The sequence below is a fragment of the Tympanuchus pallidicinctus genome, unplaced genomic scaffold, assembly GCF_026119805.1.
Source record: "Tympanuchus pallidicinctus isolate F22 unplaced genomic scaffold, pur_lepc_1.0 scaffold6, whole genome shotgun sequence".
Classification (NCBI taxonomy): Eukaryota; Metazoa; Chordata; class Aves; order Galliformes; family Phasianidae; genus Tympanuchus; species Tympanuchus pallidicinctus.
The window spans coordinates 31,955,376-31,973,995 of NW_026294780.1; the positions used below are offsets into that span (position 1 = coordinate 31,955,376).

Consider the following 18,620-nt stretch of genomic DNA (forward strand, 5'->3'; position numbering starts at 1 on the left):
TAAACTCTGCAAAGATGTTGCCAAAGTGACACATAGACAGAATTTCTTGATGAAAATAACTCAAGCAAGTATATAGCAAATACGTACACCATCACAGGAGATTAAATGGTACATAAACAATGTTTTGACATTAACAAGTGCTGTTCCTATAGTTAAACTTGGCTATTCTGTAGACCAAATAGCTGCACGTTTGATCAAGGCAAAACTCCCAAACTGTCAAGTAGATTTATTTCAGAAACAGAACTGAAACATGGACACGTAAGGTCAAATTCTCTCGTCCAGATCCTTTCAGCACTCTAAGGTCTTCTCTGCTCGCAGAGTCTGTCCTTTACTTGACAGCCCTGCCTGTTTTCAGACTTGGAATAGACTCTGGAGTCAACTCTGATATGAGCTTCCACTTGATAGGGGAATTCCCAATGTGAACACATGGGAAGGAATAACAGGGAATTGGGATGGCAAATCAGAACACAATGTATAAATCAATTTGGCATCATAGCCAAGTTTAATACAAGAATGAAGCCTTAATATTTGTTCTAAAATCCCATTTTGTGAGAAAAAAATTCTAACAGATGTGCCAAAATACTACAGGAAACACTGAATCCAACAGAATCACTAGTATGTATACTGCTTAACATGACATTTCACATATTTACCAGAGGTTTGTAGTTTTCTACCCAGGAAATACTGAAAACAAATTTCTGTCTTGAACTGCAGTAGGTTTTCAAGGCCAGGTTGGATGGGGCCTGAGGGAGCCTGATCTAGTACTTGATTTAGCAGCTGACAATCCTGCCCCTGGGCAGGGGGTTGGAAGTTGATGATCCTCAAGGTCCCTTTCAACCCAAGCCAATATATGATTTCTAAAGACTTCTCTGCTCCTTAACACAATGTTAATTTCTAGTTTTGCTTTTGAATTCTAAACAGAGTCAGTAGTAATACCTGGCACTGCCAGCAAGCTATCATGGTCCAACTATTTTCTAACCTTAAAAGCTGGCAAGTTGGTCTAGAAAGCTAGTAAGGCAAAAGATGCTCAGGACATCGCGCATAGCAGGAATCTGCAAACCTTTTCCACTGTGAAGAGTCTTGGGAAAAAAAAAAAAAGGTGTGGGAGAGTTGGTTTTAGGGTTCAGAATGGACAGGAACAACCTTTTGTGTACAACGACATGCTTTAGTTTCAGGATAAGCTGAGTATGGGAAGATGTGAGGAGAATTGGATGGTTACAATTCTTATACAATTCTACTGTGTCAATTCCCTGTTTTTATGTCATATCAATCTTGTGGGATCTGATCAATGTCTATAAATACCTATGGTGTGGGAGGCAAAGAGACGAGGCCAGACTTCTTTTAAGTGATGCATGGCAATAGGACTAGGGGAAATAGCCACGAACTGAAGCATAGGAAGTTCCTCACAATGTGTGTAAGAACTTCTTCATGGTAAGGATGATGGAGCACAGGAACAGGCTGCTCAGAGATGTTGTAGAGTCTCCTTCTCTGGAGACATTCATGACCTGCCTGGACGCTAACCTGTGCAACCTGCTGTTGGGAGCCTGCTTTGGCAGGAGGTTTGGATTTGATGATCTCTGGAGGTCTGTTCCAGCCCCTACAATTCTGTGAATCAGTGCAAATCCTTTTGTCTATGTTATTCACTTTGGTTCTTTCATGCACTGGAGAAACCATGTCACTTAAGCCCTGTATGTCCCAAGCCCTCTGTAGAGATACCTGCCCTTTGCTGCTGGCTTCTGCAGATATTAAGAAAGCCATGCTATAGACCTTACGGAGTGTCACTGTCTGAGAACTTTGGCTTTTGATGGCCATACAGCCCTTCTTGGGAAGAGTACGAGTACTGGAAGCTGGGAGTGGATTCACCCAGCTCCTCTCTGTACCTGGCTGCACAGCTTTTGTCTCACCTGCATCCACTCTTCACCTCAGGAATATTATGTGCAGATGTGTGGCGGCACACATAGATGGAAAACAATGCAATTAGCTCAAAAAGGTGGGTTAAGATGAAACAAGGAAAAAAAAATAAGTATGCAACTGGAACAAAAACACTGCTTATACACAGTGAGTGTCACCCGCACAAATAATTATCAGCCCCAGACTGTACCATTAAATATTTTGAAAGTCTGTCCACAGAAATCTAATGAATTCTTGTTTAAGGATTCTAGTTTGCTCTGGCTACCAGCACAAATGCCAAAAACACAAAGCAGTGACCTGTTTGACACACGGGATTTAGCTCAAGCTTATAAATTTACATGTCTAAACTTAAGTAGCTACACATGAAATAGGAATCTGATTTTCCATTACAGATGATGTAGCTTGGAAAGTGAGTCAACGCATTCGGAAGTAGACACCTATTGGCATGACAGCTGAATTGTGTTGCAACAACACTAACATATTGACTAGGTTGCTAGCGATGAGGCTACTGTGAAGCAAAGGAAAGAATGCTCACCACAGACACCTCCTGTAAATACCTACATTAAGGTGTCACAAGCTGAATCCATTTCTCACCTCACTTTCTTCACTTTTCTGATCCTTCTGCTTCACCACTTCACCTAAAACATCTTTCATCCTAAATAGCCAGTGTACAATTATAACATCTAACATCCTATATTCCACTTGATTATGCACATTTAACAAAGATAATTTGAGCTATAAAATAGTATTTGAAACTTTTGCCATATATGACCAAAACATAACTGTAATTCAAAATAAGTGATTAGAATGAATGGACTGAGAACAAGGGGAGGGACAAAAGGGGAAACCAAGCAAAGGTAAAATATATTGTGTTGTGAGAATAACACAACATCTGTGCATTTCCATTTATTCTTTGCGCTGTTATGTCCAAGACTTTAAAACTTGCAAAAGGAATTTTGTGTACCAATACACAAATAATAGTGTTTGGGTTTTTTTTGTTTGTTTGTTTTTTAAATTAAGAAAGGATTTATTTAGTTATAGACAAAGGATAGGCACCAACATTTTCCTTGCTGTTCTTCAATGAAAGTATATTCTGCTTGGGAATTTTTTCCTAATCGTACCTTGTTAATTATTAAGTTGAATGCTATCAGTGCTATTGTTGTGAAACTCTTACAGACTGTGAAAGTGTTACATCAAAACCACCAACTTTTTAAACAGTGTTAAAAGGAACAAAACCAAGGAAATGTCAATCATTTTTAAAAGGTAAAGGAAAAAAGGCAAAATAGTTGGATCCTGTCAGCATACTCCTATTTCAGTAGAATTTGAAACTCCAATAATAATGTTTGATCTTAACACAGGTGAAAGGAAATTATATTTTATTTATATTTGTTTTTGCCTGCTTATAAAGATAATTGAACTAGAAATTACAGGAATGGAGACTGAAGATCAGTTTGGGATAAAAATGGATTGTTTCCACTAAATCAACCAGCAGTGTAATTAGAAGATGGAGATGAACAAACAGAAAGATAAAAAGGCAGCAGTTTAAAATATAAATGCATTTATAATTATGAATTCTCTAAACAGCTCTATTAACATTCCTTTTATTGTCCTTGATACATGCTCAAATATATATGTACCAGAAAAGTCCCTTACATTTCCTAATTGAGTACTACAGAAAGATTATGTTGAATGTTATAAACATATCTTAATTATATAATCATAAAAAATAAAAGGAATCTCCTAATATTGAAAATTACTAAGACATAAGGAATGCTGTTTTATTAAGTAAATAATTGAAGAAATGAGTTAAAAAATTATCTACATTGGGCACAATAAGTACTTATCAAAGAGTAATTCCATTTTTTTTTCAGTGGATTATCAAAAGGTGAGAGGATTTTTCTTCTTACTCTTTTCATGTAATGATAATCAAAGAAAGCAAGAATCTTTTTGGTGCATTCAACAGATCACAGAATCACAGAATGGCCAGGGTTGGAAGGGACCTTAAGGATCTTGAATCTCCAACCCCCCCACCACATGCAGGGCCACCAACCTCCACGTTTAATGCTAAACCAGATCGTAAAGGCCCTTAACGTTATGTATGTGTATAATTATAATAAATTAAACATATAAAATGGATTTATATAAGCACTTAAAGTAAATTTAGATACCACGCTCTGGAAGCAGATGCAAAATAACAGTGTTAAGAAAAAGCAACCGACTTACAGGAATCAATTACATAAATATCAGTTCTCATGTTATGCAGCCATGTCCTGCACCTCCAAACACTCCATACAATAACCTTGAAAAGAAACTTCACACAGACCAAATGGAATGGTTGAAAATATTTAATAGGGAGAGACAGGTAACTTTCTGGACTAAAGTTAACTAATTCTGGTAGTAAACAAAGTTTTTGAATTGCGTTAACTCCATCACAGAATCAGCCAGTGGGTGTCAGATCCATCAGTCTTCCTTCCCATATATTAAACCATATGATTACAGCATTCAGACAAATGTCTTCTGAAGCAAAAGTGATCCTAACAACAGCACCAACAGTTACCTGAACCTTTATCATGACAAACCATATTCTACTTTTAGTTTTACACAGAATTTATGATTACAAACTTCACCTCGGATTAGAACTCCATTTTGAATCAGAAAACTTCTATTGTGGAAGCTGAACAATGTGGTTTTCGTGCTAGAAAATGTATCAGATTCTGGCTGAGCCACCAAATTCTGATGACTGACTAGAGTCCCCAAAGAAGAAAACAGCATAAATTCCCAGTAAAAGAAACAAAACACAGAAGAGGCACTAAATGCTATGAACCTTGAACACGAGAACCCATTTCTCTGACAAAAACAGAAAAATCAGCTGAAAGAAAGGCAAAAACAGATGTTTGCCTTTCTCAGAAATGTTAATCAAAACTTAAAATCTCTCGGAATTTGTGAGTCAAGTACTAAGACAATGGTTTTAGATGTGTCATTTCCCATCCTCCTCAATCTTTAAGACTTGAGTAAAGCGTATATGTTTACCAGCAACTTTGGAAAGCATGTATTCCTCATTTCAACTGCCATATGGTTCCCATGTGGCTAAACATAAAATAAAAATATATATCCAGCCTGGAGAAACTTGTGAGATTATAGCAGTGTCTTTGCGTTCAAGAACAGATGAGTGTGCAGACCTCTTTGCATGGAAGGAGACCAGATTAAAAACTGCCTCACAACAGTCTCAGTACATTACCTCTTGAGTCGGCGATCAGATTCTTCTCAATGCGGGAGCCAAATAGTAGCCTTGAGTTCAGCAGCCTGCTGACTATACTAGCTATACTTTAATCTTTAAAATAACAACAACAAAACCGACTAAAATAGAACATGCAAGTGAGGGATGACAGCTGTGATGGGATGAAAAATACGTTTGTGTTAAATCAATGCAATCGTTATTCATATGCACTCTCCAGCTTAGGCATCTATTGTAGTCTTCAAACAAGAAGTCGCAGGGAAAAGCAGAGTTCAAAAAATGAGGTTATGGATATGTTAAAGATTACTGATTTGAGAAACCTAAAACAGCACTTAAGAATACTAAGTCCATTTGTCAGTGCTTTGTAAAAAGTGCATTTCTGAATGGATTTCTCAGTTCCCCAAGAATTAAAGGCTCACGTTCAGATTCCAAATGTTCTTGGGAGGCCTGAGAAAAATAATTTCTCTTGAGAGAAAGTGATCTAAATCTGGAAATGGGTAGGGCAGGGTGGTTTGGAACAAACTGGCTTCACAGCTGTTTGTCTCAGAGCGCTCAGTGGGTCAATTTGATGGTCATATAATGTGAATAAAATACTAAGGATATTGTCCTGTATGAAGTCTATGCATTTTCTTACTCAGATCCTTCTTAAATACTTATTGTGACTTTCTGTGGAAGTAAGTTCTGTGTTAAAAGCAAAGTTGTATCATATAACAGTTGATGCCAAGATGGAGACGGATCTCTCTAAGAATTCTGGTTGTAATTCTGCTTTGAATCATATGACCAGATTGTTAGGTGGACTTCCTCACACTGAGCTTCAGACAACTTCCGTAATAACATTTATACCTAGGCAAACTAACTTGTTTGACTCCTTTCTGTACCTGTTGGTGAGATTCATAAGTAACCCTTCATTTAGAAGAGGACATGGTAAATCACATCATAATAGTGCTTGTTTTTCTTTTCTGACTGCAAATCAAAAAGGCAAGATCCAGCTCTTCTACTGTGTTAACCTGACTTCTCAAAAACATCTCTGATTATCTTTACACTGATAATACTCTTTAATATCACCAGAGACCTGTTAAAATGGAGGTAAACAGAGTCTTCTAGTCCTGATTGAAATGGAGGTAGAGTCTTCTAGTCCTGATTGCTGGCACAGAATATCCAGTCACTGACTTATTTCTGAAGAACAGACCACAGGACTGAAATATAACCCTAGTTCCACCTATCTACATTTGCTGTGGCTTGCATACAGCACTTTGTGAAGAAAAAGCTTCAGCATGGTACTCTTAATTCTGGAGTGTGCCCAGATAAAGGAGTCATTTATGTGTCACTATCCAGGAATGAGACTTTCCAGCAAAAGTAGTATCTAGAATGTCTCCTCTTCAGAATACTGACAATGCACATAAGGAACTGTTTTAGAACTCTTCTTCATTGGCTTTACTTTTGCCAAACAGCTGGAGACACACTAAAAAAATTGTTCTTACTTATAACCTGGAAATAATTCCAGGTGGAATTCAGAAAGTGGATAAACCACCGATTCTGCTAGTACAGAATTATTTATGTTAGAGATTAATGATGAAAAGTATGCAATAGGAGAAAGATATTACAGAAGCTCCATTTTATGTATCAGGGAGCAAAATGAAGCAAATGGTAAGTCCTACAGTCTGCATATGATTGCAGATGGACAGGATGCAGTGGCATGAACAATGCAAATTCAGCTTCAACAGTGGAACACTTTGGGTATCAGGAATAGAATCTACATTCACGTCAGATCTCAAAGAAGATTTTAATGACTACCTATTAAATATAAGAAAGTATCACTAACGTTTGACAAAGTTGCATCCTCTGATGCTTCTGTACTGGAAATATCGGAAGTCAGCAAGAATTCTTGTGTGAGATCTGAACATATGGTCATATTAGGCACATGGATACAAACTGTAAAGCTGGAAACTGGAAGACACTATGAAATGTTCTGATCAAACAAATGAACCTGATAACTGGGTGATGGAAAGATGCCAGACCATATGCAGGATGTTGATAGCTTCTCTGCACTACACTTAGTTCGGGAGTTCTCTATATCCAAGTGAATATAGAGCCTTAAAGTGAACTTACAGATCTGTGACAGATCTACAGACTACTTCTTGATGTATAAAGTAAATGCATTAGAACAATAGCAACAATAAAATGGCAAAGTCACCACAGAGAACAAATTCTATCCTTCTGCTTATTTCAGCTGCATGTTCTCAACAGTTAAATCTAATTTCATATGAAAAATACAAAACAATTTGTCTCATGATGAGTTATTGTGACATGTAGTCAAATTCAAGTTTAGTAAAGAGTAAGTTCCATATAAAAAGATGCTACAAAATGTTAGTATGTTAAAACAGCCTTATTAGCACATGCTATTATGAAGAATTTACTGTATTTTCCAGGAGGATAAGCATACTACTACAGTTTGATTTTCCTTGTCTTTGGTATTTTTTACAAAGTACTAAAATTCAATTTCCATTTGGTAGCACTCAAATGCTACCATAAAGTGACCAAAACTGAAAAAAAAAAAAAATAATTGCTAGATAAACAGCAGAACGTGTCTGGAATATCCATAACCAACGCTGGAAAAAGGAATACAAAGAAAGAACGGTTTCATGTTCAGAAAACCCTTTTGCCAACAATTGCTTGTTTAAATTTCTTGTTACATTCTCTAATACTGGCTCCCTCAAAAATATATCTTTTAAAACAGACATGCCAATTTTACCTTGTAATCCATGAATTGCATTTTGTCTAAGAAACTTTCTGTTACTGAGAGTAAAAATGTATTTGAATTGGACTTAATATTAACTGACACTATTGAACCCTGTGTTACTATCATTTTTCCCAAGGTTCTAAAAAAAATAATGAACTGCTGACTAGTAAACACTAGTTAGTATACAGATCCTTACTGTATACAACTGCAAAAGCTGCAGAAGATAATTCTTCAAAGAGTATCTATAAAAACTGATAAGATATTCTGAATAATATAGTTCCAACAAAAGATGAATTGTACCCAACTGTTAAATCCTTCCTCTTCCTAAATTCATTATTTGGAATTCAAGTTTTATTAAAGTTTGACAACAACAAAATAGATAACAAAAATGAAGAATACTGCTGAGGAGCATTTTTTTTTCTTCGTACAATATGAGCTAGAAACTTCTCTACACTCATTTAGCACTGTAAATGTCACTTTGTTTCTCCAAGTTTTAAGCTGAGAATAGCTCCAGGGCTTACTTGTGATGCAGAAATGGCCCTGTAATCTACTTAGAAAACACGCAGAACATTAATAGAAACTAGAATCTTGGAACACAAACGTAGCATAAGAAAAATGATAATTACTCTGTGGCTTAACATTTAAAAAGAGAGCTAAGCATTGTACATCAGCATTTTTTTTATATAAAACAAGTTGCAGCACATAGATGAGCAGGAAGTCATTCACTTTTGAAACACAAATAATTTTGACATTATTCTGTGCAATCTTTTAAACAAAAAAGAGAGGGAAAGAGCAGAGCTAGAGATTGTTTGAAGGCACCTGTTACCAATCACTTATTTTCAGTCGTATCTCCCCAACCCCTGCAGATAGCCCTTCCTTTCCCTCTTGCCTACAAAGAAGTTTTCTCTTTTCATCCAGTAAGCTTCCATCCCCGATTAAACACGTACTGCCCTCCCCCTTATGACTCCAGAGCCTTTTGTGAGCCTCTGAACTTCACTACCTCTCTTTTTGCAGATGGCAGCTGTTGTTACTCTCCAGGTTCCTACAACCAATGCACTGACCTCCTGTCCCATGTTACTTCAGTCAACCTTCTTCAACATAACTTAATTATAGCTAAGGACAGTCTTAGCCATTTTTTAAACTATGACTAATAACAAAGTGCTGAAAACTCATCTGGAATCCTCAAGGTCATTGCTGAAATGGAATGAAATGGTGCAAGGAGCCAATTTAGCAATGAGGGACAATCCTTAAGGATATTATGAAAGGAAGAAAGACAAATATGAGAATTTAAGAGTAGCTGATCAAAGTAAGGTAAAGACATTTCACTTCTCTAAAAAGAAAAAGAAAAAAAACATGCTTCTTTTCTTTCACTCTTATGAGTAAAATAATGGGATAACTATTGAGAAGCGACAAGGTTTTGTGCAAGATATTGGTATAAGTTGGCATGTGCCAACACAGAGACTATTAGATTCTCAGATTCTAGAAATATTAGATTCAGAACAATATCACAATTCCAAATGTTTCTGATAATCTACCTAATGATGCTTAAAGTCCAATATTCATCAAAATTTATTGAAATCCTTGAGAACCATAGCCTTTTTATTTAGAGAAGCACTCTGAAAAAAAACAGTTAGAACCATTAACAAACTATGCATATTCTAATAGGACTAATTAGTAGCTGTTCCTCCTGCCTGATCACGTGGACTCCCTCCAATCTCATGCACACAGTGGAAAATACATTAAGCAAACATTCATTAAAAAAGGAAAAATATGACAGTTTTTCCATATTTTGGGAATAATGAAATAACGATTTGCTGTTCTTAATTTTGTCTTACTCTTCCATTTGTTCTGCCTTTTTTCTTTGCTCTCATGCATTACCTATGCAATGGCTGCCTTATGTTTCTCAACTTGCATTCAACTGACTCCCTTTTTGCTTCAACAAAACAAGCTACATTTTTAATCCTGTTCACATGAGAGCTTCAGCCTGCTATGGATTTTCTTCTCTCTGGGTTTTTTTTTTTGTTTGTTTGTTTGTTTTGCTAGTGAAGAAATGTCTTTTGAAAGAAAGAGTGTTTTCTTGTTTTGTTTTCAGGAATTTGCTGAAAAGACAATAATAAAGTTAATAATAAAGACAACTACAAATATGGCTAAGGACAGTATGACCCAATCTCTTTGGATATGTCAATGTTGTTAAACAGAACAGCACCCAGTCTGGAGCAGACTACAGACTACAGAGTCTACAGAGCTGGAGCACTGTACCTTGACAAACTATAGTGGATAAGAATTACCTTGCTCCCTTTTTCTGTTGTGGATGAGTTTAAGTATTGTTAGGAAAGGTTCACTGCTATTCAACAATCTGCTCCCCTCAAAAGGAGAGATGGATGAAATTGCACCACATTTGCTTCCTTTGGTTTGGTGGTTTCTGCTGGGATGGTTCCCAGCAGATTTTGCATCCTCAAGCATGTGGTAGGTTATTAATTCATATTTAAACTTCACATGATTTTAAAATGTTTGAATTAAAACAAAAGAAATGGCTCAGTGTTAAGGTAACATAACGATCACGTAGGCCTAGAGGAGACTACTGTGTACAGAGCTAATCTAGTCTGCAGGACAGCTGTCATAAGCAGTATGAAACCAGTATGGCACTGGAACAGGGGTCCCTGACCTTTAATAGCACAGATGTGACTTCTGGAATAAAGACCCAAATGAAGAACGACTGTTCAAACTGTGCATGTAATGTATAGGTGCATGCATATTGATGAGAAAAAATGTAAATAAATGTATCCATTCCACAGTTCAAATTTTAAAAAACAAAGTTAGTTTTAATTTTTAAGAAGCTTACAGGACTTTGGAAAGTGGACTTTTTCAGGAGACGTGAATTAAAAAATCAATGTGATTGTAAATTCTTAAAACAATACACAAAGTGAAAATGTAATTTGCTTGGGAAATTACTTCCAAATTGCAATCAATTCACGTATAAGAAGATTACTTAGAAGAAAAAAAGAGGTAATTCGCATCTAGTAGGGAAAAATAAACACTGAGGAGATTTTCTTTTCAAGCCTTTAATCAGAAAAATGTAAGGAAAAAAGAATGAGTGATTAAGATACTGCATTAGCGCACATGGATTCATGGCTTAACCTCTGCCACAAACTCCATGAAGTTTTGGCAGGCCACCATTTTTTTCATTGTGGTTGCTGCTTCTACCAAACAGAGCTAATACTTTTCTGCTCCGTGTTACGAGGACAGTATTTGTGAGGTATTCAGTTATTGTGATGAAGGCCAGAGAAATATTCAATACACAGGATTATTTTTATGTATTGTTAAGAGACAGGGAAAATGTTGAAAGGGGGAAGTGTTACATGGCAGAGAAAAGCATTATGCTTATTCATAAATGGCGAGTCCTGAATTTGATTTGGAAAGCTTTTGATCAGCCAGTAGGTATACAAATTCAACATAACAGCCGCTCAGGCAATAAGCATTTTAACATTAACCTAGGTAGACTATTTCAGCAAGAATAGCTCAATAAGAATTTTTTACTAATTCAGGCACACGTATTTAGGCAGATGTAGCCCTCAATTCAATTAGAGTGATACAATAATCTACTGACATAAGCTAAATTGATTTAAGTAAACAAACAGCAATCAAGCCCCGTGTGTTTGTATCCATTTAACTGACTGATATCAAATGTATTTAAACTACTATTAGACTTTTACTGCTGTGTCCCATAGCAGACAGCCAATGCTTGGTTTGTGGTTGCTAACTCAACTTGAAGAGCTTTGGCACAGCAACACATGAATGCGTCACCAAGGCGGGTGACTAGTTCTGCAAGTTTACATTCTATCACTTGTGTGCACAGCTGCTAATGTACTACAAGTGCACAGATGTGTAAGGGAGATAAAATCTCAGCAAATTTTCATGTAATTTTAACCAGTATATGATGTTAAGGTGCTTATAACTAATAATGTCTGCACAATTATGTTCTAAGAAATCAATAGACTTTACAGACAACCTTCCTATGCGCTGCTCGTGTTGTAAATTTTACCCTTTTCTTTCTTACTACAATATCCTCACAATGGTAGTTTTATATATTAAAAATTACTCTTTCGGCAGAGGTGGTTTCAGGCAAGATAAATAAATTAATAAATAAAAAGTAGTACAACTCGAGTTATCGCCTCTATATTCATAAGAACTAAAACTGTTCTTTGCACTCAGTGGAATGCCTATTTAATGGCTTTCTATTGCTGTTTCTTACATCGCTCTCTCATTTTTTTCTTTTTATGTCTCCTAGAATATTTATATTTGAAAAACAAAATAAAAAAATCTCTCCATTTATTATAATTGTTCTACCTTTTTAAAAACAAAAGAAAACAAAACAAAAAACAGTGGATTATGTACACACATAGAAAATATAAGTAAGTATTTATTTTCAAGACTTTAGAAATTAAGTTTCTATACTCTGCACTTTGAATTGGATAAGCTAAACAACTTTAATTTTGCACATTTTAGCATTCCTTTACAATATGTTTCCATCTTAAATATCTGAAGAAATAGTACAATGTCATGCATCAAAGCATAGCAAATTTACAACCTCTTAAATGTAATCTCAGAAAATGATTGCTAAAGGTTTTTGCCAAAAATCTGAGCACTGACAGACTGTCCTTCCAAGTTTTTATCTGAGGTTTGTAAGCCAATGAATAAAGTCTAAAATTACACTTCTGATGTTTCAAAATACCAACAACTGCATTGACCATGAAAGACAATGGAAGTGCCAGGATCACAGAGCTCATGGTAAATATTTCTTTTAGTCAAAGTTTGATTATTAAAAGAGAAGGAAAATAAAGAGAATCACAGATCAAAAGCTTCATCTGGAAAGATTTAGTGGATTCATCTCACTTAACTTTAGCACTTCACAGATACTGCACTTTAGTGCCTGTAAGTTACAGATCAATGCTGCCTGCAGGAAAGGATAAGGTTTGGATACAAAGAAAAGCACAGAAGCTTTGTGTGCTTTGCTCTGCAGTTCTAGACACAAATGCCTGTCACCCTCTCCCCCAGGTAAGAAATACTGACATATATTTTTAAAAGGTTCTTCAAACTGCTGAACTACCAGATAACAATTCAATAAACTTTCTCATTGTAGTCTAGGCTACACTTCTGTTCAGTGATATGAGTGGTTCCAGTGCACTATTAGAGAAGTGCCAAAGCTGGTGCGAGATGAGGACAGAGAAGAAGGCATAAGCAAAGCAGGAAGGCAGTGTTATAGATATCAGGTCAAATCAGGCCTAATGTGTAATTTCATCCTGATTATTTCTGAAGGAAAATCCTTCCTTTTTGCACCACTCTGACTACACAAAGACATTAGGGCAAGAAAGGTCCACCTTTGCAGGTATAAAGCTAAAGGCACAGTTGGATAAATCAAGGTTCAAGTTTTTATGTGTGTGGTTTGGTTAGCCATGGTGAAAGATAAAGTTTATGCTGATTAAAAAAATAATGCAAAGTACAAATAGTAACACAAAAAAGTTTGGAATTGTTATATCCTTCTAAAAAAAGAAATACATTTTAGTAGAGGCTATTAATGGGAAACTCCACTGTCTCTCTGAACAATGTTTTATGCTCTTCTGTTGGATCTGGAAAAACAATTACAAACCTTATTGGTTACCCTGATAAAATGTAAAATTTCTTAGCATGAAATCATGTGAAAAACTTGACTGTACCAATTGTACTTGCTATCATGCATTCAGGGACTTATGAATGGCATCACATTTTCTTCTGATAGCTCAAAGAGGACAGCTGCAATGTGAAGGCCATATTATGAGCCTTTAAGAACATAATCTCAGCATGAATCCAGATACCAAACCTGCTCTGAAGTAATAGTTTGCATTTATCCATATAAAGAAGAAATCCACAGAAATTGTGAATGTACCAGCATATTCTCAATGATTTACATGAGAAGCTAGATTAAAAGGTTTTCAAAATTCATTTACTAATTGATTAATGAAAAAAAGGAAACAGAAGGCCAAGAAACAACTGAAAACAGCAAACATAAAAGCAGCTTCTGTTTTTCTCCTGAATGGGTGGCCATACTTTTTAAGAAAGTACCAAATCAAATGACAACTTTTCATTTCAATTTCTCAGAGCAAATGTAATATTCAACATCAGATTACCTTAGTCTCCATAATTTGAAATAATGAGCTGTTTTATTATATGAAATACATTCTTTTATGTAATAAAAGAATAATATGAATTCTTCCAACATTTAGAGTTCAGTATTAAACTTCTTTCTTCCAAGATTAAAATAAATGATAAAGGAAGTAAGATTAACCGTAAATATAAAACCTTTATGTAAAAAGTATGCAAAATGCTATAGTTACTTCAAAATCAAAGGGTATGAATCCAGCTGATATCACAAGGAGATAAAAATGAAAAATGACAACAACAAAAAAACAAAAAACCCACCCACCCAGCCTCAAACTCTTAACATTTCATTAAAAAATGAGTTAATGCAATCTGAGACCACACAGGCTGGAATACCTTATATCAGAAGTGTATACTTACTGAAACATGGAAAGACAGCATTGACACTGGTGCTTGTACTTTCAGTGTACTTAAAACATTAGTTTATATTAACTATGAATATCTTAGGTTTATCTATTCAAGAATTCTACTGTTCTAACTTGAAAACAAGGGTAAAAGGGTAATTCCTAACATGAATTGACAGTTTTATATGCACAATGATTAAACAAGACTGATAGTGATCATATTACGTAACAGAATACAGTGAACACTTATCACCGTCATTCATATCTTTTCAAAATACATAAATTAAGGATATAAACACTGCATATTACTTACATTTAAAAATAGCCCGCCTAAATGAAATCATGAAATTATGATATTGCTGCATATTTTATATAGCTTTCTTTATTAAGATGGCAGAGAAATTTACTTGAAGACTAACTCTTTGTAAACTAAGTTGTCCTATTGTGTACAAGCCATTCTATGATTCTATGTGTGTTAATACTCAGTCCTGATATTGAAATTTAATTATATGATGTAGATAAAGACATTAGAAATAAGAACTATCAAATGATCACTTTTGATGTACCAACTGATGATCCCACTATGTTAATGACACCTGAAAATTACTCTGGGGAAGCACGCTCAATTACTCTCTTCTGTAACAACACTATTTTAATCGCTGTACACCGAACTTCAGAAGCATGACAATTCTGAAAGTTAAATGTGAAAACTATTCTAGGAGGATATTGCATCAGATGACCACCCAGTGTGATTCAGCAAAGAAAGTAAACACATTAAGAACTCTTGTTCTTTTTACTTCAATTTAAGGGGATTCGAATCTGAGATCTGATCTCAGGAAAATGACAGTAGTTTTAGCTTAAGTCAAGGCTCACTTAGTCTCAGCTGTCAGTGAAATTATTTCAGTTTTATTCTAATAAAAATGGTTTTCTAACTGGTTAGCACAGACAAACTGTGTTGGATCAGTTCAAAAAATGAGTTCTGCCGTAAAAATCTAAGAAGAGAGTTTGGGGCAACAGCAGTGAAAGAAGATGGGGTAAAGAATTTTGGAGGTGTAGTGAGAAGACTTCAAGAGGGATGTGAATAGTCCGGTTTCTGTAGAAATAATGGTATCAGAATGAGTGACAAGGATACTTTAGGAGAATTGCAAGTTCCTTGAAAGGCATCTCCCCATCTTCTCAGTCTATTGATATAACGACTTCAAGATGACCATTCTGAACCAGTAAGAGGTTATTTAGGTTCCATTACCTTGTGTAAGTAGTTTGTCTTGCTTTTTCTCACATTCATAATTTTTGATTCGTTAATGTTTTCTCGTTTTGCAAATCTTTGCCAAAACATTCAGTAACTCTGGGAGAGCATTTAATCACTCCTCACTGTCAGCTTTTGTTTTTATATCTTCACTATTCTCTAGCTTCAGCAAACCTTCCATATTACTATTCACGCTTTTCCAGATTTGTTCTGGAAAAATTTGGAATTCCATAGGTAAATTTCATTTATTTCTATCCTCTTTTACAGACATTTAATTTACAGAAGGATTTTCTCCCTTACTCCACAGTAGATTAGTCTCTCAATATTGTTAAATGCAAGATCTTTACAAAAGCCTTTTGGAAATCTCCATATAATGTGTTGACTCCTGAAATACAAGATTTTGCACACTTCTAGATGTGAAGCACTCTTCTTCCAGAAGCACTCTGACTTCTTGCTTGGATGAAACTCAGGTGTGTTTATACAGAAATATGATTCTGGATGAAACCTAAGTGATTGCCATCTCGTTTCCTTTCCTCATCCTGACTTTCTCCAATAGTTCCCTGTCCGGAGAACCCAGAATTGGATTTAGTACTCCAGATGTGACCTCACCAGGGCAGAGTAGAGGGGGCAGATCACCTCCCTCCACCTGCTGGCAACACTTTGTTAATGGATACCAGGATAGCCCAGACACCTCTGGCCTTCTTGCCCACAAGGGCTCACTACTGGCTCATGGTCAGCCTGTTTAGCAAACTGTTGTACATCAAGACATCTATGTTCAGGTTCTCCATGGTGCCTGACAGATATCATCACGTGTGTTTCTCAGAACGACACAGGAAAAGAAAAGAAATAAAAAAATCAAACCTAAACATTTTTTCCTATGGTTTAAGGCTAAGGAGAGAGAAAATAGACTTTATGTTAGTTATGCTAAAACAGAAAGATTACCTCACGATGATTTAGAAGTCTCTCCAAATCTGCTGCCATTTGATTCTTGACACGCAGCAAAGCTGTCTTTTCTTTATTTAAAAGACTGGCAAAAAAAGAGGATAGGAAATACAGTAATAGCAACAGATAATCTCTTTTAATCTTGTATTCAGGTTGAAACATGCATTTTCTAAAGCTAAATATTGGCAACAATGAAAATCTGCTCAAGTAATTGTATCAGATGATCCTGCTCTGTCTTTAAGCACAGGAATTTTTATAAAAGGACCTAAATGCAGCCATGTATACAAAATCTTATTCAGTCAAGTAATTCTATTCAATTTTTTTTTAATTCTCTGAAGGGTAATTTAAAAATTATCAGAACCTTCTATTATTATCTATTGGTTTATTCTTAGCAAAAGGAGTTCATTTCAAAAGCTATGCAAGGTTTGTTGTACCTCTGATTTCAATATCAAAATTCCTTTTTCTACCTACATCACTAGTACAGCAGACATCACCCTTTCAAAAATCACCTTTTTTGACATTACTGTATTTAAAATTCCGAAAATAAATACAAGAAATATCAAGATGCAGCTTCCACTTTCAGCTCTGTAGTTTCAGCAGAAATTTCAAATGTGTTTTTTTATTTGATATGACAAGAGACTCAAAAGAATCAAGTCTTTCTTATGAACAGCGCGAAAACTATTTTAGCATAAATACATGCAATATCAAATTTAGCTTTAATTGTCCTTTTTTAAACAATTATGTAATCTGAACATTTTATTTTGTGTACACATTCTGATTCTAGGTAGCAATTCACCTAATATAGCTAAATATATTTCCACAATTATCTCAAACAACAGTTTCCAATAATAAACTTCACACTAACGCATACATAATGTCTGGACATAATCTATTTTCTTAAAATAGACGGAATTTTTCTTAGTAGAACAATGTTGTACCATTACTGTGACTTAACTAAATAGGTTCTGCAATATAAACTGCAATATACATCAGCAGCTATGCAAAATTCAACTCTGCATATGGAATGAAAACATACAGTACTGAATCAGATTATGAGTTCAAAAGCAAATGTATTAAAATTTTAGAAATTGAGTGGAGCAATTATGTATATTGCAAACACAATTATTTAGTATTCCCAATATTTGATCTAGAAATTATCAGCAAAATAAATCAACATTTTCTTTAGTTGTATGCGTAACATCTGCTCGTTTCAAGTAAACATCATTCTCTGTTCCAGACATTTTCTGGAATTTTCTTACAAGATTTGTATTGGAGACTTCGGCTGTCAATTTCTTCTGGCATTTATCAATACTCTGAAATTTTGCTTACTATGATCAGATTGCTTAGCTGCCTTGCTCAGTTACTTAAAAGGGCAATAGTAAAATTTATGAAAAACTACAAGGATATTATACTATTTTCAAGAGTTGTATTTTCTATGACATTTTTAATCATAATAAAATTGCTGTACTGTTTTTTCTTGGGTTAATTTGTTGTAATTTACTGATGCAAAAGTTTTTCTTGGATTTTCTCAGAGCAGAAACCAATTATTTTAGACAATGACTCACAAACTTATTAGAGAAGCAATAACGAAAAGTTCCTGTACGACTTAAATAGTGTACTGAATAAGCACATACGAAAGTGTTCATGACTAACCAGAAATTCATGTTCAAGGTTTAATTTCATCCACAGAGTAAAACCTATTCTAGTTATACCAGTTGTATTTTCTGAAAGAATGACAAAACCAACCCATGTGGAGCACTCTCAGCATTATTTTGATTTTCTTTGTTTATGATAAAATACAGGAATTACTCTGCTATATCATTCAGTAGCACTTTAAGTGTTTTCTGTTGTATGTAAAAATGCTATGAATGCAGAATTACCAAAATACACTTCAGATTTAGTAGTTCTGCAAGAATTATGCTTTTTCATCATTGCTGTCAGAAGGGAATAATTCATACACTTCTGCAAGAGTACTGCAAAAGAGGCATATATACAATTAACATGTTA

The 18,620-nt window shown here is 35.1% G+C and overlaps 2 protein-coding genes across 5 annotated transcripts in view; both read right to left on the reverse strand.

The window, feature by feature from the left end:
* Positions 1-18,620, reverse strand: part of LOC128092111 (uncharacterized) — a 726,933-nt gene that overhangs the window by 572,070 nt on the left and 136,243 nt on the right. The window lies entirely within an intron of this gene.
* The window catches only part of PIBF1 (progesterone immunomodulatory binding factor 1), a 135,263-nt gene that overhangs the window by 4,170 nt on the left and 112,473 nt on the right, over positions 1-18,620 (reverse strand). For 3 of the 4 annotated variants that reach the window (XM_052705586.1, XM_052705584.1, XM_052705585.1), the window contains one exon: positions 16,614-16,698. The exons of the other annotated variant lie outside the window; for it this stretch is intronic. In XM_052705586.1, coding sequence (XP_052561546.1) covers positions 16,614-16,698 — 85 coding nt within the window. The remainder of the gene's footprint in view (positions 1-16,613; positions 16,699-18,620) is intronic. 4 annotated transcript variants of the gene reach the window in all.